This window comes from Channa argus, chromosome 5 (genome assembly GCF_033026475.1).
Source record: "Channa argus isolate prfri chromosome 5, Channa argus male v1.0, whole genome shotgun sequence".
Classification (NCBI taxonomy): Eukaryota; Metazoa; Chordata; class Actinopteri; order Anabantiformes; family Channidae; genus Channa; species Channa argus.
Window position 1 is genome coordinate 13,751,696 of NC_090201.1, and position 22,275 is coordinate 13,773,970.

Here is a 22,275-nt window from a genome sequence, read left to right on the forward strand (position 1 = left end):
TAAAGAGTTTTCATGGGCCTATTGATAAAGGATTATTTGTTTCTGCTTGGCTAGTTGTACGTCATCAATAATAACAACTTTTGAATTGACAAGTTGTGAAAATCAATTTTCTTAAATGTTCAAGAAATGTTGGTAATCCGTAAATCATTGCTCGTGAGTTGTTTGTAAAGTCGAGGTACCAGTTCTGCAAATGTACTGTTAGTAGGGCTTTAGGGGATGGTTTTAATTCATCAAGTCTGCTTTTAGCGGCCAAATGTCATTTTACACTTTCCTTAATCTGGTACTTTAACATTAAAGACGTGCCTAAGAGTTGCTTATCTATAAAGCATTCAGACATTATTTACTAACGATACCTGTGCAATGGTGTATGAGCGAGGCATGTTCATATTGACAGGTTTATGTATATATATTTCGTCTTTAGTGTATCGATAGTGATGTTATTTCAAAATACCAATAAGTCTCTGATTTCAGCTGTAGGTGGATGTTAACACTTTCAGCACTTTGCTGGAGCGGCTGCTTGTGCCGCAGCTGTAAGAGCGACCCTGTGCTGTGGTGTAATGGGCAGCGACTCGAGTCTCTCTCCATTTGATTTCCAGTCTCGTCCTGCGCGCTGTAGGACGCACAAACGATCAGCTGAGCAGCCTTTTTCTCTCAGGGGCAGATAGAAAAGAGATGTGTTGACTTAGACTCGGTGTTTGGACAAGTCAACAGAGTTTGATGAAAGGTTCGTTTTAACACTCAAAAAAAAAAAAAAAAAAGCATCCCAGCTGTTTTGTTGACGAGATGTTGGAGAAGATCATTTCGCCGAAATGAACACAGGTGAGATGATTTGAAAAGTAAGGTGCATTTTAAGCCAATTTTTTCGTGTTTTTATTATTTTGATCAAAGGGTATCGATCGATCCAGAGAGAGTATCATATGTTGTGTCTCGTAAATTCCTTGGACTATATGAATAATCCGTATACTAAAAAGGTGTGGAGCAAGTGTTTCTTGGTGTCAGAAGGCAGTGTAATGGTGGCGATTTAATTACAATAAAGTGCAACAAGAAAAGTGATTTCGGTGGTATTTTGCACTTATTTAGTTCATTTAGGTGTGAAACTTTAATTTAATAGATCAGCAAGCGTTGAAGTGATCTGCAGGTCTAATGCCCATTTTGACATAAACTATGTATTTTCTACTTTCGCACCATATGATAAAATATTTAATCTTTTGTCAAAAAAATGTTGAGCTGGATTTGCAGCCTAATGCTTGACTGCCTCATATCAGATTTGTTCTCTGTAAATAATAATGTTTTTCTGTGCATCTTAGAAATTCGTGAAATTTGGAACATTTTCATGCGATGTTACTTCCCTTTGTTGCGTTTACAGTATTACCTTAAAAGCGGAGAAAACCTGAGAGGGGTTTCTCTCACTTGAATCGCAGGAAGTGAGTCAGGGAAATCCCTTTGAATGTTTTGTGTTTTTTCATAAAGGGTGTAGAAGTGTACATCAATTATTAATTTAATGTTTTGTCTTTAAGGACCAAATGTAACAGTTTTGGTATCTTCTAAATCTAAATCTAAAGTATAAGACCTTCCAGCAAAACAGATGATCCATAAAGTAGGATGCTTGGGTTCTTTAACAATATGAAGAAAACAGTTAAACAAACAACGTGACAATCAGTTAGTTAAATATTTAAATAGCTTTTACAACTGTGACTGTTACAAATTCATTTTTACATATTAATATCTTAAGCTGAACTTGAATCTTTGAGCAAGTGTAGGTCACAGGAACTTAATACAAATGACAAAGCTATTTTGAAGCAGATAATCTTACAGTTTCCTTTTCCTGTTGTTCTCTCAGATTGCACCAAGCCTTCTGTTGCTCCAAAGCCAAGATTTGTTTGTCACACCACCCTGAAGCTGCCCAACACTCTCATGTCTACAGCCATGGGTCCCAAACCTTCTATTGCTCCGAAACCTAAAGTCACAACAGAGCTTAATGGCAACCAGGGAGGATGCAGTAATGGTACCTTTCTAACTTCAGATGGAGAGGTTGATGAAGAGCACGAGGTGGAGAATGGTCTAAACAAAGTGATTACAGCAGACGAACAGTTTCACACATACATCTTCACATCACCTCAAAAATATTTGCAGAATGTGTCACACAGGCCAGAGGACAGAGAAGAGACAGAGAAGGAAAAGGGAGAGGAAGAAGACATGATACAGAAAATGGATGATGACTGGAGGTTAACTGACAGTGCCCTCACAGAGGAGGTGGACTCCTTGGAAACACTGTGGGTCAGTGACACTGGACTCACAGCTGACTCAGAGGAGGCGGTGGAGATGGTTGACACTGACATGGCAGAGGACATGGATGCTGAGGGTTGTGATGCAGGCGAGGCACTGGCTGACACAGATGGCCTCTCAATGGGTGATATTTCTGGTAATAGCATTGATGAGGAGGGTGGCTGCTGTTATGCAGACAATCGAGACATGAGAGAGAAGCAGGAAAAACTCCAGATTCAAGAGGATGAAACTGGGGACTGTACAGCAGATGATTTAACAGAATCTCTCACAGATGAACCTTGTGTCCCCTTCAGTGAAAACATTAAGAACACTAATACACATGTTTTTCTAACAGATGAACAGGTAAAAAAGGAGTTTGCTTCTGATTGTGCCACCAGTTGTAATATCCTGAGTTTGAGATGTGGCAATAAAGTAATGGAAAAGGGTGAAAACCTACAGAACATTGGTCTTTATGACTTCATCCTCGAAGACCACAAACATTTATGTGATACAAGCAAGACACATGTTGCCTTAGAGGACAAGTCAACTCAGGAGCCTGTTTTTGTCTCTTCAGACAATATTAACCAAAAGATAATGATGTGTAAAGAAAAAATCTGTGGACTTCCACAGGAGTCAAAAAGACCAGACAAGCTTTTGTCTGTAAGCAGCAGTGGAAAGGCAGCTGTGAAATATGAGGAAACAGTGGAAAATGGACAAACAAAATGTGTATCTTCTGAAGATTATGAGAAGATTAGTAACAGGGATGTCCACAGCATTGACAATGCTGATGAGATGAAAGGAAGTTCATGTCAGAAAACTATGTCTTTCAGAACAGAAGAGCACAAAACTCATGCAGCTGAGGCCTTCATAGATCATTTGGATGGCCAGCCAAGGTTGAGCTTGGTGTCCATCTCAGTGCCCAGAGACACTGACACCTCACTGACATCTTCTCACTCAGAAAACCAGCTGCTCTCCCTAAATGGCTCTGATGTCATCAAAGATGACAACGATCTGGAGGGTAACATTGTGCCATTTCTGGAGGACACCAGTGATACAGAGCAGGACATAAGTGATGAGCATGTTTATGAGGAGCCTGGGCACAGTTCAGAGGGTGATAATGTTTTTCTGTTTGACAGAAAGGTCCTGGGGTTGCAATCCCGCTCAATGTCACACCACATGAATAATAATGTGGGTGATATCGGAGGTCAGTTTGTTCAAAGAACCTACCTAAGTGGATTCGGCCCACCTGCACTGAGCAGCAGCCCAGTGTTAAACTCAGTGCGGCACAAAAGCTACTCCAAACCTCATTATTTGTCCTTGTATCCCCGCTCCCTCTCCATGGAGGGACAGGACATGCCTCTGTATGTCTATAAAGACAGGGAAGGATCTCCAAGACAAAGAGGTGCCATTTTTTCATCTGGAAGCTGCTCTAGGTGTTCGCCTCTGTCATCCAGCGGCCTGTCCACTCCAACATCTGTAGTGGATATTCCTCCTCCGTTTGAGCTAGCCTACATCACCAAGAGGCCCATCACAAAGAGTTCCCCGTCACTTCTCATCGAGGCAGAATCTTCAGAAAAAAACAGGAAAAAGAAATCCTCCATAAAACGCTTCCTGATGCTCAAGTTTAAGCGTAAAACAGAGAGCAAGCCTGTGGTGGATGTCAACCCCTTCTCCTTTAAGTCCTCAGCAGTGTCCAGCTGCAACACGAGCAGCAGACTGCCAGATTTAGATAGACACAGCATAAGTAACTCTCCACAGCTCAACTTAAGCTCTGCTAGAAAACCTCAAGTTTCATCGAAGCCGGCCTCCAACTTATTGTTGTACAAGGAAAGCAAAAGAAAAGGGAGCTCTGTGGACTTCCTCAATCGCAGTGTTGTCCGAGTAGAGTCCTTTGAGGACCGCTCCCGGGTGTCTTTCACACCTCTTCCCCTCACAAAGCCTCGCTCCATCTCTTTTCCCAACGCAGTTACCTCTGACTATGAGAATGTTCCAGCCATCAGCTCGGACTATGAGAACCTCCAGGTCCCACAGCGGAGGCCTGTTTGTCAGCCGCCATTCACAAACTTTTTTGACCGTCCCAGTCGAGTGCTGTCATCTGCCAATGACACAGACGGTTATGTGGACATGAGCAGCCTCCCTGGGTTTGAGAATAAGATTCAGTCACCCGAACAGGAAACAGAGAGGTATGGAAACAAGAGGCTGTACCTATAATCTACAGTGTGTGTTCCTGTAGTTTGATGCTGCTGGACATAATATTAGTGATCATTGTCATTTTTTACAAGAACCTGGTCTTATTTATGTGTGGATTTACAAGTGGCCTTGAGGAGCAGGGAAACTATGATCACGGCAGACAGATAGATGTGGTGACCAGTTGTATTGAGAGAAGTACAGCACAGTAGCTTCCCTCTTGCATTGCAGTGAGATATACTACACCCCAGCTGTTATGTGTCTGTGTGATGTTGGTGGGACGTGTTGGGTGGTGACTCTACTGCTGCTGGTGGTCTCTTCAGATCTAAGTGAAAACAGTCTGGTTTCATTCATAAATCATCTGTCAAGGTGCAAAAACAGCCTTTTGTGTTTATGTTGTTGGTAGAGCTTCCGTTTCTCTGCTTGTTGGTATGATCAGCCACGCTGTGCTGACGGTAACCCCTCCCCCCACATTCCTTTTGGCTGTGCCCATATCATACAGGCTGCTCAAGATGATTAATTGTCAGGGCATTTTGGAGTCATTTCTCTTCTCTACATGGTGAGGAACAGGCTGAGATGTAATCTCAGTATGTTCTGTAGTCAGCACTTGTTCACTGCAGTGCTTCCCTTCTTTCCATGTTCTCTGTGCGATAAGAAAACAGCAAACACTGTGAAATACCCCTTTTGTTGAATTGGGTAAAAAAATAAATTTTAAACACAAATGACCTGTTTCTCATGTCTTTAAAGTGTTAAAATACATATAGTGCACATAAATAGATACAGGTAAATACATATCCTTCATTGTAATGAGGATTCACACTCTGGTGCTCTGCTGGTGCCACCAGCCTCTGGGTTCAGTCCTAACGGGATGACGACCGTACCAGTCTTTTACTACAAATAGTTCCAAGTTTTTTCCTTCACAGCTATGCAGGTATTATTCATATTTTATTATTATTATTATTTAAGTAGGTAAGTTTGGGAAACATGGGAGAAACCTCATTTAGCATTTTTATATTGTTGCTTTTCCCTAACAAAATAGTTGAAAAAGTTACATATAGCAACTAGCAATACTAGTAAGGTAGCAGATCACTGCTTTAACCAAAGCAAATTGGATCACCAATAAACTCGAGGTAAAAAAAAATATCACTATAATATTTTCTGTCTGTCTTCTTCTATAATGTATCTCCATAGATTATGACTTGAGCTTCCAGCCCCGTGATAAGTGAAAAGAGGCACTTTCTGTTGGAGTGACAAAAACCTAATATAGAAACTATACATGTAGTTTGAGGTTTATGCCCCTCCTAATATCTCATCTTAACTTTGATGAGGATTAATGTGGCATGCAGCTTTAATGTGTACAATGCAGAGATCTGAACTCACATATGTTGTTCTTATGTAGCTTATTTGCATTTAGGCGAGGTGATATCCGTTGTTTTTTTTGAGTGAAACATGTTAGAAACTTTGCCAAGGCAGTTGGTCACAAACAGGACTACTGCATCACTACTGTAACTTAAAGACATGTTTTTATTTGCATAGCTTACACTCCCCACCGAGTAGCAGTCATTAGCATATTCATTTGGACTTCACTGCAGAAAGGAATCTTGTAGCATAAAACACCAACATGCGTCCCTGGTTGGGTACAGTTCTCACCCCAGGCTTTTCCAGATCCCTTTATTGGTTTCTGCAGACCTGGAGTGTTTTATAAATTCACATTTGTTTCTAACACTGAATACTGTATGTTTATTATAGTGATATTTTAATATAGAGTACCATAAAATACCATAACGATGGCTGGGATGGTTAAATGAAATTCATCTGATTTATTTTCACTTGAATAAAGGCAGTTACCATTATAAAACCTCTAAGTCAAAATCCAAAATGCAACATTACAGGCCACAGCAGTTGTTCCCTACCTTAGGGTCAAGACCGCTAAAGGGGTCACAAAATAATTTGTAAAGAATGTAAACACAACCACAGGGCAAACACAATATTTCATAAGTGGTGTTTTATAAATTTTGAGTGGAGGCTTCAGAAAGTTGTTGTTTATTTTACTTTAGAGGTGCATGTGTGCAGATTACCTTTGGACAGAGCCAGGCAAGGTTTTGCACACTGTTTCCTAACTAGCTGCTTTCTATTTACCATATGTACAGTATATGTTAGCAGGGTTAGTATACTCATATATTCTTGGTAAGGAAGTAAAAGATAATTTCCAAAAATGTTAAACCACTCCTTTAAATGAAAATGTGTGTGGAAAAGAAAATCACCCTGTGTATGAAGCCCTCAGCAGTGTTTTCACTAAGGTCAAATCACAACTTATAACACAGTGAAATAAAGTTTTAGACACTTGTTTGAAAGATTGACATGTTTTACTGAGGTCATGTGTCCTTATGTCTTCCCAGTGCCTATACAGAAGCTTACAACGCGTGTTCAGTGGCCACCAGTCCACAGACTGGTTCTGTGGTTGGTGTCATGAGTGAGACGGTGGAGGAGGAAGACCAGGGACGTACTTCTGAGGAGGAGGATGGATGTGCAGACAGTAATTATGATAGACAGGTTAGTTCTGACAAATGTGTGTTGGGTATGCACAAAACAGCGCACTATGTCATATTATTATGTAGAATCATAATGATATGATTTTTACATTTCATGCATGGAAATTATCCTTTACCTTTATCTCTGATTCATTTCTTAAAATTTTTAACACATTTAAGTCTTAAGTCTCTACATATTTTTCTACTGTTTTAACAAGGCATCTGTTCATGATCTACTATCCTTTTAAATTTGTTTTCATTTGATTTATTATTTTTTATTTTTGAAGAAAGGTGACACCTTTTACCAGATGGTAGATAGACATGAAGACAGCAAAATTAAGTAAAATTAACCGTTTTTTTAACTTGGTAACTGCTAAAATTGCTTTCATAAGCCAAGTTTTTAATGGGGGTTAATAGAGGTTAATGGGCAACTACAAGCCTGTCCTCATTATTTGGAATTTAATTGCAGCTTGGAGACAATGCGGAGGAGAGAGCTAACCATATCATTTGATGCATTACACCTTCTTAACCCTGGGCTTATTACAATTAAATAATATGATTGTTTACAGCCTGACGGTCGATCCAGAGCCTTTTACATAGCGAAAGACCTTGTGGACACAGAGAGACTGTAAGTTACATTTAAATGTATTTATTTGTCAATCATTATGCTTCTCTGTCCAAATCTTTCAAATCCTTAATAAAGTGTGTGTATTTTTTGGTCCACAGACACGTGAAAGCACTGAAATTGCTTCAGGAGGTCAGTGTTCTCTTACTGAATTTACTAACGCAGTGTATGTACAGTGGTTTCTAGAATATGATGAGTAAAGTATTTAAGAAAGGTCTTTTAAAAATGTTTGTGCATTTATTGTCCTTGTGTTGTGATTAAACCAGTGACCTCAACTGCTCCAGGATCTGAAGAGATGATATTTCTGTTTCATGTACAACATATTTTGTTATTATCCTATTTCAGAGAGGAATGAAAAACAGGAAGAAAACTCAGACTAAACTCAGAGATTTACGTAACATATAGAAAGATAGCCATTCGTCCACTGTCTTTGGTGTGTGTCAGGATTTTCGAGAAGCAGTGGGGGCAGCTGTTGGCGATGAGGGGGAACCTGTCTTGGAAGAGGAAAGGCTTCGAGAGATTCTCAACGAGCTGCCTGATGTTTACACCCTGCACCGCAAAATCCTCACTGAGCTGGAGAATCGAATCCGACACTGGTGAGACATGTGCACAGTCTGAGGCTGTCAAATGGGGAATACTGATGCATACCCTGCGTGCATATGCTAAAAGTAAAAAAAATAAAAAATTCCTTCATCTTCCAGGCTGCACCAATTGCACACACTAATGCAGGTCACAAGGCATTAAATATAACCAGAAGACTTGTGTGTGTTCTGTTGATACATCTTCTTCATCTCACATTTGTTTCTCCATTCAGGGAGGAAAGCCAGAGGATTGCGGACGTCTTTCTGTCTAGAAAAGCCGAGTTTTTGGTTTTTACCACCTACATCGGCCACTTTGACCGAAGTATGGGTCTACTGGAGGACAGCTGCAGAACCTTGCCTGCCTTTGCAGCTATTGTTCACCAGTTTGAGGTCAGACCCACAGTGCGTCTCTACTTCTAAACACAAATGGCATATTGCAACTCATACAGTAGTGCAATTCACGAATATTAACATTTAAAACAATACTGTTACAAAATTCAAATTTAAATTAAAAACTGAAAACCTATTGGAACCATTTGACATAATTGTCAATGTGTAATTGTGTAATTGTCAAATGTCAAATAGCATAATTCCTGAGCCAACGTCAAATGCTTCATGAGGTTATTTTGCTATAGCAGATATCGCGTTGACAGAGTGTGTTGAATTAACATTTGAGCCTATCCCAGCTGTCATAGGGCGAGAGGTGGGGTAGACCATGGACAGGTTGCTAGTTGCTATCTCAAGATTAGCATCCAGAGACAGACATACATAGACAGGCTTTTTTTTTTTTTTTTTGTCCTTTTCGCTTATCCTGTGGGTTTAGCACCAATTAAACACTCCACCACTGTGCACTCAAAGGTAAAATATGAACATTTATATACTTTATAGTTTATAGTTTGACATGAGCCACTCACACCAACAATTCAACACTAAACATCTCTTTATAACAAGGGTGGGGGGGTCTTATGAATATGCGTTGCATTTCCCAAAAGCTTTTGAGCTTTAGAAGACTTTATTAAAAAGTTATAATTAGGCTCTATTAAATGGTCAAAGACAATGTTAAGTAAATCTATTAAATTGGTAAAATTAAAGTAAAGCACATGGAAATAATAATATGTTTTCAGAGGTTTAAAAGGGAGATTTTAGTGCCTGTGTTTTTTCTTACTTTACACAGAGATTGGTGGCAAACAATATTATACCCTTTTTGTTAAACCTGGCTGCTTTGTAGAAGAAAGCCCAGTGGTATCATATACATGCAACTTATTTATGGAGAGAGCAGTTTCCAATATTTTCCCTCCTTTTTATAGACCACACAGGAGAGGAGCTGGCAAGGAGTGTGCAGTGCTGGGCAATTTTTTTGTTACCTGATTTAAGATTTAAAAGTCCTTAGATTCTCTTAGGAACTTTGTGTGTTAATGTCAGGATAATGCACCATTTTATTTTTTATTTTCCACACTTTTCAATTAAATCTGTTTTTTAAAATCTGACTATTGTTGTCAACATGCATGAACATACATACAACATACTTAAGGTGGAAAAAAACTGAATCACTAGGTAAAATATCAATATTACTATTGCACAATAACACACACACTCACACACACAAAAAATACACACGTTCACAGTGTACAAAATACAAAAATCCAGTGTTATTAGCAATTTGCTTGTCAGCACAAGGTTGACTTTTTTGGTTAGCTTGTTTTTACACACACACGAAAACCTTCACTACTTTAATGAATCTCACATGTTGAATGGCCAGAGTTCGTGTACATAAATCTGTTCCTAATGCAATACAATCAGACTGAGATGATGCTAAATTTGTATTGGTTTCATTTGTCTCAGCAGCAGAGTCCAGCTGGGGAAAAGGTGTCTCTCAGAGACCAGCTGCTGCAGGTCATTGTGCGTGTGGCTCAGTACCGAATGCTCCTCACTGGTGAGTCAAGTGTAAAGGACAAGATTGAGCCAAATATGGACTATAAATATAGGTCACTCATCTTGGTTGCTTTCTTGTTTACCTGGAGTCATTAATTGTCTCTTCTATGACAGATTACCTAAACAACCTGTCCCCTGATTCAAAGGAATACGAAGACACCCAAGGTACCCGAAACAAACAGGCGACTCATTGTGGACATTGGCTGCTCACTCCAATATCTGTTGCTCACATCACACTTTTATTGGCCTCTGTTTGCCACCGTTTGTTCATCTGGATTTTATCTGGGCTCATTTAGCATGGAGCGATGGCCATGAGAGAGCCAATTTATATTTCTTTGTTTTGTAGTAGTAACCCACCAGGCAGTCATTTCAGCTCTCTTCTTTGTGAACAGTGTAACATGTAACTCACAAGAAGGCAAGTCGCTGGAACACTATCTTCTTCTGTATCTGCGATAAGGGAATCACCCCAGTCCAGGCTTGTACACTCGAGTCCTTGAGTTTTATGTTGGGCGATGTTCTACATGGAGCAGCATATTATTTTGATAAATTAATTGTTGATGTTTTCAAACTGTCTGCTTGATGTCTTTTTCTTTTCTGTCTGTGTTTTATTCAGCTGCTGTGGTCGTAGTGTCTGACATTGCAGATCAAGTAAATGACAGCTTGAAACATGGGGTAAGTCTCACATGTAAAGGTACAGTATGTAAGTCTTGAACACAACATAGAAACATTATTATCCAGAATTACATATCTAATACTGTGGTCACAGACATTACACACTTATCTGCGTGAAATTAACACTAACAATATGTAGGTGTAAGAGGTTGCTGTGCTTCAAAAGTCTCCAAATTGTATGAAAACTTGACCCTTTTTGACTAAGATCATCACAGTCTATTCATCCAACTAAGGTTTAGGTCCTAACAAAATGATTTGAGTTTAACTGAGTAAATATAGCATCACTGTGTGAAGCCACACACAAAGTTTTCACTTCAATTAATTATCAAAATATATTACTGAAAATTTACTGCTGTTTTTAATGTTTAAATATAATTTAAATCATCCACACTTGTTCCAGTCTCACAAGTGATGATGTGATTTACTCAAGGTTGAATTTGCTTTCAGGAGACCAGTCTCACTTTCGTTCGCTTTCGTAAGGAATACAACAGTTGTCCCAACCTGTTTGGCCTATAAACACCTTACTGTCTTTCCATTCATTGTTTAGATTAAGCAAAAATTAGTGCAATGTCTGGAGGTACCTATTAAGCATCCCTTTGTGGAGCAAGTATGTATTTATTCTGCTTTGTATTCTTGTTTATCTTCTGGTGATTCATTTTACTTTGATCCCTGGGTCTGTAATCACTAGTGGATGGGTCATATAACCCACTGACATTTTTTTTAATCAGAGGTGGTTACAATAATTTTTTGATACATATGCAAATACATTTTTTTATATTTCATAATGTTCTATTCCAGACTGAAATATCTTAACTATTAACTTTTAACTATTTGATTTCCATGAAATATGTTACTTTTATATTCTTAGCATGATAAATTGTTCTTCCTAAACAGTTTTCTAGCATATCTTTAGACGTAAAAACTAGTGCTAGTCAAGCACTTTGGGTTAAGGGCTACAACATATTAAACTAACAATTATATTCCCAACAGCCACAGCTAACTAACCAACTGAGAAGGTGACCACACCTGATTAAATTCATCTTGTTTCGATGTGAACATTTGAAGCACTGCTATGCCTATGCACAGCTTCGACGAGCTGCTTGACTGTTGACTCTTGTTTTTGATGGCCTCTAGCTCCCTAGTTTTAGTTAGTGTCATGTGCCAAACAATGATTTGACTGCCTGTCTGATCCCGGTGAAGCTACATCTAATAACAAAGGGAGTTATAAAAATAGCCTAGCAGAAGAAATGTTAGAAGGTGTTCAAATGACTCTTTCATTGTCTCCCTATTTTTTGGCCCCTCATCGTCTTTCATCTTCTGTTCTTTGTCACTTTGTTTCTCAGGAAAACTTGTTGCGCCTGGTCAACATAGAGTACAGTGTTCGTGGCCAGCGAGACCTGCTGCAGCCTGGCAGGGTATGAAACTGATAACAGAATTGTTTCATTCCAGAGCTTGCCAACCCTCCCTGTCTGCACTGTACCACCCTTGAGTTGCCCTTTGTAAAAATCTTCAGCTGGGACAGCTTTTATTACAACACTAATTATTGAAGTAGTCTTGCACCCAGGTGTGTGATACAAGACAAGCTGATTTATGAAGAACTCAGTTTAGATTTTTTCTTTTCAGGTTTTTGTGAAGGAGGGCACCCTAATGAAGGTCAGCAGGAAGTGTCGACAGCCCCGCCATCTATTTTTGGTATGCTGCTTCCTCTTTATATAATCCATTAGTGAATAAACTCCTGATGTTTAAATTTTTCTTATGTATTTGGTCATATACAGTAGGTTTTTAAACAGTTGTGTTGACATCACATAAATCAGTGTAAAATGTAGAGTCAGATCATTTTTGTCTGCTCTAATTCTATGTTCTCATTGTGCTATTAAGAGCACGGTTTCCTGCCAGGATGTTTCTGAGTGTTGACTTCCTGAGTTGCTTTTTTATTGAAAGCCCAGGGAAAGTCAACACCAGCATCATTTAACCTGAGGGGTCCTTGTTCACCTGTGAATTTGGCAGTATTAATTCTGTCAACTCAATAATAGTCAGTGCTCTAAGATCACTAGTAAAAATTATTTTATTTACAGTACAGGTAGCATTGCTTCACAACCAAGGTCATCTCAAGGCACTTTACATAGTAAGACTGAGACCTAGACGGGGAATTAGAGAAACTCCCTTTAATTGAAAGAAACCTCAGACAGAACCAGGCATAACATCCAGTGGTGGCACATAAATGCATAAAGAGTGAGGAGAAGAGATGTGGTGGATTTAATTGATAAGGTTGTATGGATAAACTAACTATTTTGGGTCATTCTTCCAGCACTTCCTGCCACAGCCAGGTCAAGACAACATAATTCACATCATAAAAAGACCATTGAAAAAACTGTGTATCAAAGAAACAGAGCATATACTGAACAAAACATTCAGTGTACAAAATTGTAACATACTCTGGAGATGTCTCTAATATATTGTAATAAATAGAGATTAAAAAACTGAACGCCTTTGCACATTATCCATATTAGTATCATCTAACCATCACTTTTCTCTCCTGTGGCGCTTTTGAAATTTGCAATCTGGGCTTGACACTAAAAAAGCTCGTAAATGTCTCTTCTGGAGGAATGTTGGTAATCATCGCTGTGTAACTGTTATCTTGCCAGTGTTTCCACCCAGATGCTGATCATGTGTTATTAGCTATTATTAATGCTGGAGACAACAATATAAACAATAATAAAACAAGTCTGCAGGACCTGGCAGTTTCCTAAAGAAGGTACTAAAACTCACGGCGATGGCAAGTAAAATGATTCACTGGAAAGATAATATAGAGATTAATGATGCAATTTGAAATTACCTTGTCATCTATTTTCTGAATTATCGGAAGCATCTCACTTATACATGATCATAAAAGTTCAATTAGGAGCTTAAATTGAACAAAATTATGCTTGTGTGAACACTTTAGCTTACTGGCCAGCTTATTTGACACACCTGTATAATTTAATGCAATCTAATACAGCAGCTTTGCCATGAACTCTACTTTTCCAAGGTTATAATTTCTCAGTTTTTCAGTTGAAACTGAAAAAGTTGATAACGCTAAGATGTGATAAGGCATAGTGGGCAGAGAGTTTTTCTGGAGAACAATGCAAGAGAGGTGGTTCTAATGTTATGGCCTCCTCATTCATTTTAAATAATTGTTAGTCAACCAGTGGACGTTTATACTGTGTGGAGTGAACAATAGCCGAGGTTATGGCGGAGGAGATTTCTTCTAGAGAGATTGTGTGTGTGTGTATGAGTCACATGCCATTTTGATTACTATATAACTGTTAATAAGAGAAAATACACAGTGAGGTTAGATGTGGTGATTGTGGCCAATGAATTACTGTGTTAACACGTGGTTAGGGTTTGTAACTTTATTAATTAACTTAGAGTGCCATCTAGTGGATAATATGTGCACACACATGAATAAATACATATGCACCACTGACAATTACAAATATTACTTCATCCTTATGACAGAATGTCCTTTTATTTGTGCTAATTAAAGACACACTTTCTGCAATTTATGCTATAAACTATTAGTTTATGTCTATCATTAGATGAACGACGTGTTACTCTACACCTACCCACAGCAAGATGGAAAATACAGACTCAAGAACACCCTGTCGCTCACTGGTTTGAAGGTAAGCCTAAGCAGAACCCTAAGCAGATATTATTTCTTACATCAGTATTGCCTGGGAGTGTATTTCATTGGAAACATTGTCAAAGTTGTCTTTCTAAGAAAAAGAAACCATGAAAAACGATTAGATAATTTACCTCTGTCATTTAGCTTTTTTTTTTTTACCTTGTACTTGTCTCTACCATTTTTTCCTTCTGATTTTTTTTTTTATATTTTTGATTAATCAGGTCAGTAAACCCATCATAGAAAACGTCCAAAATGCACTAAGGATTGAAGGAACAGACGTCTCCATCACTTTGTCCTCAAGGTGGGTCACACTGTATCATGTCCTTTTTAAATGATGAATGATAATGCCAATGATGACAAATGTGTTCCTAAACACAGAAGATCAAATGTTTACTGATGCATGTGATGTTTTGTGTATTTGACTATTATCTGTATATTGTAACATCAGCAGTAAAACAGTAGTGTAGCAAGTTTGTGTGTCTTTCCTGTAGTTCCTTCATTGAAAGAGAGGACTGGTTTTACACTCTAAACCGTGCTGTGACTGAACATACAAGTGGAGCAACAGCAGGATTTAACAGCTGCTCTGGTGAAGTAAGCAAACTCTGCCTGTCTTTATTCATCTGTTAAAGTACATTATTATTCACACCAGTGTTACCCCTTATGCCATCAGTCCACTCAGTATAATAGTGTGTTTCTGTGTCTCAGGCCAGAGACCGCCTACGTCTGACTATAGGAGAGAAAGCTCCCACACTTGTTCCAGTCTCACAAGTGATGATGTGTATGAACTGCACCTCAGATTTCAGCCTCACACTTCGCAAACACCACTGCCATGGCTGTGGGAGAGTAAGTTACACACATAGAAATAAAAGTTGCTGCTCTGTGATACGTTATTATTTGAGAGACAGGATGTAACAAGTTCACCTGTCCTGCATATATGGTGTTTTAAACAGATTGTGTGTCGGAACTGCTCCAAGAACAGATATCCATTGAAATACATGAAAGATCGCATGGCCAAAGTGTGTGATCACTGTTACGAGCAAAAGAAGAAAGGTAAGAAAATTCTGCTTGGATACATTTTTGGATTACATTATTGATAAGTAGAACTATAGTTAATTACATCACTACTTGCTTTGAGCGGGAGACCCAGTGTCAGGCTACTTTAAATACACGAAGAGTGCCCCACTTACTCTGCACATAAATCAAACACAGCTCTCCAAAAATAGGTTTATTTAACAGGAAAAAACATTCATAAGAGAAAGGAAACTGTATGTTAACCTGCAGTAGAAAGTATCTCAAAGTAAGAGCTGTTGAGATGTAAGAGAGAGAAACTTGATCAATCAATTTGAATCAAGAAAAATAAAAAGCTTAGTGGACAATTTAGACCTGTTTGTGGTTTCACAAATCACTTGTTTTATAATTTATTTGTCACTGGGTGGATAACTTGCTACAGGAGGAATGAAATGAGACAGTCATTGCTGAACGGAGTGAGCTCCAGTCTTATGATGAGAATTGTGGATCAGACACCAAATTCATGCACAATCCTTCAGCTTAGCTCAAAAAAACACATGAATCATGTTACTGGCAGCCCACACTGACCAGGGCAGACAAGCACACATATACACTCCATTGCTACTTTATTATGTACACCTTTCCAGTACTTGGTTGAATCGCCAATTGACTTCAGAACTGACATAATTCTTGCTGGCAAAGATTCAAAAAGGTGCTGGAAACAGGGTTTAGTCCATATTTACATGATAGCATCAATCAGTTTCAGCAGATTTGCCATCTGGACATTCATGATGTGAATGTCCTGTTAAGACTAGGGTCTCCTATTGGGCTGGGATCTGACTCTGGTGGCCATTTATGTACAGTACTCAGGTAGGCTGGGATATTTAAACCATTCTCACTTTGTTCTAAGAGGCCCAAACTGTGCCAAGGAAATATTCCCCACAACATCACATGCCCACCACCAGCCTGAATCATTGATATGATGGATCTTTGGTTTTCTGTTGGTTATGCCAATTCTGACCTTACCATCTGAATGTTGCAGCAGAAGTCAGAACCAGTTGTTCCAATCTTCTATTATCTGATTTTGGTGAGCTATTGCAAACTTTAGCTTCAGTTTCCTGTTCTTGGCTAACAGGAGTGGCACCCTGTATGGGTTTCTGCTGCTGTAACCCATCTGCTTCAAGCTTTGTTGCGTTGAGCTTTTAGAGATGCTCTTTTGCTAACCCCGGTTATAACGTGTTTTTTTGAGTTACTGTTGCTTTTCTATCAACCCGAATCAGTCTGGCCATTCTCCTCTGACCTCTGGCATCAACAAGGCATTTTCACTCAGAATACGGCTGCTCACTGGATACTTTCTCCTTTTTAGAGCATTCTCTGTAAACCCTAAAGATAGTTGCGCATGAAAATCCCTGCAGAGCAGCCGTTTCTGAAATACTCTAACCAGGCCGTCTGGCACTAAGAACCATGTCACAGTGACTTAGATAATTTTTCTTTCATATTCTGATTCTCAGTTTAATATTCAGCAAATAAATATTAAGCAACTTGACCATGTCAACCTTCTTAAATTCATTAAATTGCTGCCATGTGATTGACTGATAGATGTTTGCTTTAGGCAGTTGATTTAGCTCAGGTTAAGAGGCCAAAGCTCCCACAGATTTTGTCAGTGTTAGCGTTACAGTCTCATTTCTGTCTTTGTTGTGGTTGTGTTTCTGTTGCTTTTCTCTGCAGTGGGACAGGTCTCTGCGCTGACGGATAAAAGTAGCCCTCGTTCCAGTCGTTCCAGCCGTCCTCTTTCTGCTATGTTCCAAAACATTCACCCTCCTAACATTTGGCGACATCGGAAAGGCACCGCCACCTTCAACCCGGTACAGCTGCCTGAACAAATGTGAAATGTATTCATTCCACACAGATATGGATGGCAGTAATGTCACATTTCTGTAAATGACATTGCTATGGTTGTTCAGGTGACAGTGTCAGAAGAAGGCTCCATTAGTGGCAGTCTACAGCGCACCAAGAAGAGCAAGAGGAACTGGAAGAGGCTGTGGTTCCTCCTAAAAGACAAGGTGCTTTACACCTACCGAGCCCAAGAGGTGAGGGGAAACATGCACTCCCCTTTAACCTTAACAGCACATATTTACACTGATACACGCTCACACAGTGAGAAGGCATCAGCTGGCATTTTAGTTATAACCAGCAGTTGACTCAAAACAACTACCCCACAGTTACTTCACATTTAATCCCTTTTATTTTGACTGATTAATTTTTTTGTTTTTAGGAGAAAGTAGCATCAGAGAGTTTGCCTCTGTTGGGTTTCACTGTGAAACTGCCTGACAGGCGGGAAGGAGAGGAGGTGGCCAACGTCTTCCAGCTTTACCATAAAGACACTTTGTATTACACCTTTAAAGCTGAGGATAACCACACAGCCCAGAGGTGAGAACAAGAGAGTCCAAAGGAGACTCATCATAACCCATGATGCTATAATTTTTGTGTGACTGACTCAGTGTTGTTACTGATAAGAAAAGAGCGTATGCTTAGTGGGTCTAAAGTGGAAACATGACCAAATTTGGAGTGTCTGCTTTTTCTGACATTTATAGCTATGAAAGACATTAGACTTACTCCTCAAGATAAAATATATCATATACAGTATTTTTTTTTACTTCGTGAACAGCTTTATACAGTTTGTAAATTTGTATTGTTAATGCAAAGCAGCTGAATTGCAGTATATAATGTGTTTCTCATACAGGTGGGCAAATGCCATGGAGGAAGCCACAGTTTTATAGGTTCAGCTACTCTGGTGGGTAGCTGAAAATAGAAATCTGCTGCCTTTCATCTGTTCCAAACAGACTGTGAAGCCAAAAAGGGAATATTTCATTATGTCTGCAAGTTTTAGCTTGGCTGAAGAAAAGAAGACACCGTGTTCTTTGAGAGCGGACATGATCACCTACTTTGTCAACCTCTAGTATCTGCTGCTGGCTGTTACAGCAGGTGGGATGCTGAGAGCCACGAGAGGCGTTGCCCCAGATACTTGCCAGTGCGGAACATCACATGGATGTGACCTGTATTTTACCCAGCAACTGATCAGTGACGATCAAACAAAGATCAGCTACTGTACCTTTTTTAACATATCATAACAATAACTGAACAAATTCAGAAAAATGTATTGTAATTTCCAAGGAAAATTTAAAAAATAATACAATTAACATCATTTAGAGTCTTTAGTTAAACAAAAATTAGTTTCAACATGTGTTCCTCCACTGGATTAAGTACATCTCTATGATTAACACTTTTAAGGAGAGACTAAATTAAAAATAAGTACTTTTGTCTGTGTAGAATTATCTGTAGCTTTGCCATGTACTGTACTGTTAGAGATGTTCTACCACCTTTTTGCACTGATATAGGGGGATGAATCTAAAAAAAAAGGCAAAGAGCTTCAGCTACTGTACTTTAACTACTTAAGTTACTGAACATGCTTTTTAATGGGAAAATGTCTCGTTATTGTTTAAACTATTGCAACAAGAATAATGTAAATTCATATTTGTATAAAGACTCCACATTCAGTTGTGCACAGTTTTATTGCCCTGGAATGAACCATGAGTAACTGGTTTCAATGATCTACATAATGAGTGTACTAGAGTTTGTACTGTACTTGATGGTATATTAAGATTATTTCTAACACTGTTATTTTAAAAATCAAGTAAAGAAGGCGTGTCAGCTAATGTCTGTGTTTTTTTTATATCCTTGTCATGTCCTCTAGATGGCGAGTGGATTAAACATCACAGCAGACTGTCACTGACTTCCTGTGATTGTGTCCTTAGTGATGGTACTCAGTACATACATTAACAATGGAAAAAGTGTCACTACACTGTGTAGCTTTTTGCACTTCATTTGTAGTATCCTTTAAATTGTGTCTTTGTGACACATAAACTATTTGTGGCCCTTTTCGAAGAAACTGGTGAGTTTTGTGTTTCTTTGAAGATCACACTAGTGGGCTGCTCAGAAAGATCAGTGTACTGTGTGGCCAAAGAGAGGCCAAGGCTGCTCTGCTTTTTGTCCCCTCCTGAGGTTTACTGACCTAGAATAGACATGCAAAAAGTTTGTTTCTGGGGCTCTAGAGAAGTTGCACCTCGTCCTATATGGAGGACAGGCCATTTATCACTGCTGTCCCTCTCTAGCCCCAATTCCATTTTTCCCCCCTTCACTGCTTTTATTTAATATCTTAGTTGTGTTGTCTTTGATTTTGTTGCTGTGGTTAGGATGCAATGCACAAATTTAGTACTTACTACTTATACTGCACTTCTTGCATCTGTTCAATCTCTGAATCCTTCCACAGGATTTTATTGGAAATAATTTTATATCATTGTTACACTGCAGGGTAAAAAATTGTGCCTCATTTTAATCTCAGGAAGACAGTAAAACTAGAAAGTCACTTTGAATGTCCAGTTTCAGGGATTATAAAAGTGTAATCTCTTCGTTTCCGCCTCTTCTCAATGTAAAACAAATTTTGTGTTTCTTTGTTTTTTAACCACACTTCTGCTTATGTTTTTTCTGGTTTCAAAGCTGCATGAAACAGGAAATGGTTTAGCTGAATTAGCCGAAGGGTTGAGAGGACTAAAACTAGAATATCCATTAATGTTTCTCTGTGCGATAATTAATAAAAAACAAGTGATTAAAGCTTCCTGCATGACTGGTGGTTGCAAGATATATTTAATAGTGGGGCAGTAACGGTTTCATAATCCAAGCCTACGTCTACATTGCTGCAGGCAGGACTAAAGCAGAGAGAAGCAAATAATCAATAATACATACAGCCTACTCAATCCGTCAGATGCATTTAGCTCGGTTATATATGCTCTCCTCCTCAGGCATCATTTGTTAATGATGCTAAAATGCTGAAATGTTTTCTGAGCTGAATGTGGTCATCCTTGGCTTCATACCCATGTGCTTTGCCAGAAGAGTTTTGCGAACTATTTTAATGACAAACTGACAATCTGGCCATTTTCAGTCTTAATCCAAAAAGGCAATGCAGTGTTTATGTTGATTCCATGAGTTGCAACAGTGTGCCATCTCTTTTTCATAGCGTTGTGTGGGCTGCAGTTACGCAGGGGATTTTATTACCAAATAGCAGAGATTAAAGGGAAGAATAGTTCTGTCAACATGACAGATTTGGGTTTGCACCTGGCTTTTTGTTTCTTAGTCTTTAGAGATGGAGAGAGGAAGAAAGAATCATGTGAAAAGGCTACAAGAATAGAGAGATGCAACATACTCTTATGTCCCACTTTGCAAACTCTTCGCAGCCTACACTGCCAAGTCAATGTTACACTTATTCCACCTCCCCTAAAGCTTTAAATAGACCATTCTCACTCAAAAGGACAAACAAGAGAAGAACACGCAGCCTTCAGCCCACTGAACATTTATTATCCTTGTTGCCTAAACATTTATTGTGTCTGTAGTGTGCTTTCTTGCATTGTGATTATTTCTGCTAAAGGTTAGATGAGCATCTATATGGCTGCAACCAGCAGCTAGTTAACTTAGTTTAGCATAAAGACTAATTTTAATATCAAGTCCTCCCACCAGCAAAGTAGTACTAAACCTCATTAATTTCTGTGAATATCAAACAATTTTAAGTATATGTTTAAGTGACTAAACTATTTCTTGTCTGCGAGCTATTGGCTGGCAACCCGCGAGGACTCCAGAAAGTTCAACAATAATAAATCAAGAAATTGTGGTTTTTACTTTCAAATTCAAGGTCAAGGAAAACTTATCCCCACAGGGTAATCTGTCTTGCAGCCAGCACTAAGCAATTATGCAACCACATAAACAACACACATACCAATACAATAAAAACATCAGATATAGAGTGAGTGTGAAGTTTTTTTTTTTTTTTGTAGTGCTTATTCTGAAGGGCAATGGTGGCTGAGAGAAATTATTTTTATACCTATTTGTCCTACATATTGGCAAAAAAGTCTCTGACCAGATGGCAGCAACTTACAGAAAGAGGGAGGCTGTCATCTGCTATAATTGCCTGAGCTTTCTTCAAAGCTCTGCTTTTGTACAAACCAGCAAGTTCATCAAAATGTGTGCCAGTAAGTTTACTGCACATCCTTGCAATGTTCTCCAACCTTTTTGAGGTTTTCAAATTAGAAGGCCCAAAACAGGAAAAAACATTAAATTAAATTAAATTAAATTTGACTCAATAAAACAGTATTAAAACATTTTTACTAAATGAAGAATCAACATTAAAACTCTAAACTAAGTTTACGATAGAATAAATACATTAGTTGGTCTTTGCAAAGAGTCAATGTTGCGATCAAATGTTGCACCACCTCCAAAACCATAATAACAAGCTGAAGGAGAAAATGATGGTTTCCTTCTAAAATGAATGATCATTTTTTCAAATATATTTATGTTCAAAATGTAATATTTGCAACATTCTCTAGAACTGTCCATAAAGCATGGTCACTGTCAATGTCACTGAGAAGCGACACAAATACTGAATCTTCAACAAACCTAAATATAATTGTGCACCCTTGTGTACATTTTGGACAAAGCAAAATGTAAAAATGTAAAAAAGTTGCATCATTTAAAGATGCTGTACTAATAATACTAGCAATATTAGTGTCATTACTGGAGACAATAACTCATTCCCTTCTGGTAACCTTGCCTGCATTAGCTTATGCATTATTGAAGCTTATCTATTCATGAACTAACCACACACACTTACTTGATGTGCTTGATATACTCGCTGTGGCGACCCTGGACTCATGGGATAAGCCGAAAGGACAAAACAAAAAGTTCTAGTTTGAAGAAAAAAGT

At 38.6% G+C, this 22,275-nt stretch overlaps 1 protein-coding gene across 1 annotated transcript; it reads left to right on the forward strand.

Annotated features, from left to right (window-relative positions):
- The first annotated feature begins 532 nt into the window (after positions 1 to 532).
- On the forward strand, positions 533 to 21,319 carry LOC137127423 (FYVE, RhoGEF and PH domain-containing protein 5-like). The gene is made up of 21 exons (XM_067504377.1): positions 533 to 819; positions 1,841 to 4,448; positions 6,852 to 7,005; positions 7,553 to 7,611; positions 7,710 to 7,740; positions 8,053 to 8,204; positions 8,423 to 8,579; positions 10,032 to 10,122; positions 10,236 to 10,286; positions 10,735 to 10,793; positions 12,137 to 12,208; positions 12,417 to 12,485; positions 14,372 to 14,455; positions 14,679 to 14,758; positions 14,949 to 15,048; positions 15,163 to 15,300; positions 15,408 to 15,507; positions 17,194 to 17,330; positions 17,430 to 17,555; positions 17,741 to 17,895; positions 18,209 to 21,319. The coding sequence occupies exons 1-21, from the start codon at positions 810 to 812 to the stop codon at positions 18,243 to 18,245; spliced, it is 4,470 nt and encodes a 1,489-aa protein (XP_067360478.1). The 5' UTR covers positions 533 to 809; the 3' UTR covers positions 18,246 to 21,319.
- Positions 21,320 to 22,275: the final 956 nt, after the last annotated feature.

Excerpts from the sequence above, each read along its gene's own strand:
- LOC137127423 (XM_067504377.1), top strand. Across the intron at positions 17,556-17,740 it reads ACACCTACCGAGCCCAAGAG|GAGAAAGTAGCATCAGAGAG; the intron begins GTGAGGGGAAAC and ends TTTTGTTTTTAG. Across the intron at positions 17,896-18,208 it reads GATAACCACACAGCCCAGAG|GTGGGCAAATGCCATGGAGG; the intron begins GTGAGAACAAGA and ends TTTCTCATACAG.